Genomic DNA, 874 nt, shown 5'->3' on the forward strand with positions numbered 1-874 from the left:
ATATGGTAAGAAGGCTTTCACGACTTCAGATGATCATTTAATAAACACCTTGTTTTTCTGTAGACGTAAATGTCAAATTAATTCAGCACATTGGAGTAATAGATAAATGATTCCTCTGTAGGGATTGTGTTTTCCAATGGTGAAAACTGGAGGGAAATGAGACGCTTTGCTCTTTCCAACCTGCGAGACTTTGGAATGGGCAAGAAAAGGAGTGAACAGATTATCACTGAAGAAACGCAATATTTAAAAGAGGAATTTGAGAAGTTTGAAGGTAAGACTGCAAAACACAAAAACAAGACGATGCTGTGACTGAAACAGATTTGAGTATTAACATCATGTTCACCCATGTGCAGGAAAACCATTTGAAACAACTCTGCTAACGGCCATGGCTGTTTCAAATGTCATCTCTGCCATCATCTACAGCACCAGATTTGAGTATAGCAACACCAAGTTACATCACATGGTCAAACGAGCTTACGAAAACATGAGGATGACTGGATCTACTTCAGTTCAGGTACCAAGATATTTCTAATGCATTATTTTGGAGTTGAGGTGTATGTACATTGTTCAATGGCACATTATGCAGTTTTGCTTATTTGCAGCTCTACAACATGTTTCCTTGGATTCGTCCTTTTGTGGCCAATCAGAAACGTATTGTTAACAATGTCAAAGAAACTGTCAGACAAAGCGAGGAAATAATAAATGGTCTGAAGAAGACTCTGAACCCTCTGGACCCCAGAGGAATCGTTGACTGTTTCCTGATACGACAACAAAAAGATGAGGTACTGCCCGTAGTTTTAAATTAAATCGATTTGCTATTACATTCTGGCATCTCCTTTTCTTGGCTTTCACCGTCATGATTTCTGCAGGAATC

At 38.8% G+C, this 874-nt stretch overlaps 1 protein-coding gene across 1 annotated transcript; it reads left to right on the forward strand.

The window, feature by feature from the left end:
* The first annotated feature begins 100 nt into the window (after positions 1-100).
* On the forward strand, positions 101-835 carry LOC107734095 (cytochrome P450 2K3-like). Its single transcript, XM_016545951.1, has 3 exons — positions 101-271; positions 354-514; positions 603-835. Exons 1-3 carry the CDS (start codon positions 157-159, stop codon positions 804-806), a joined length of 480 nt encoding a protein of 159 aa, XP_016401437.1. The 5' UTR covers positions 101-156; the 3' UTR covers positions 807-835.
* Positions 836-874: the final 39 nt, after the last annotated feature.

This window comes from Sinocyclocheilus rhinocerous, unplaced genomic scaffold, assembly GCF_001515625.1.
Source record: "Sinocyclocheilus rhinocerous isolate Xijiao unplaced genomic scaffold, SAMN03320098_v1.1 scaffold42282, whole genome shotgun sequence".
In the NCBI taxonomy this organism is placed as follows: Eukaryota; Metazoa; Chordata; class Actinopteri; order Cypriniformes; family Cyprinidae; genus Sinocyclocheilus; species Sinocyclocheilus rhinocerous.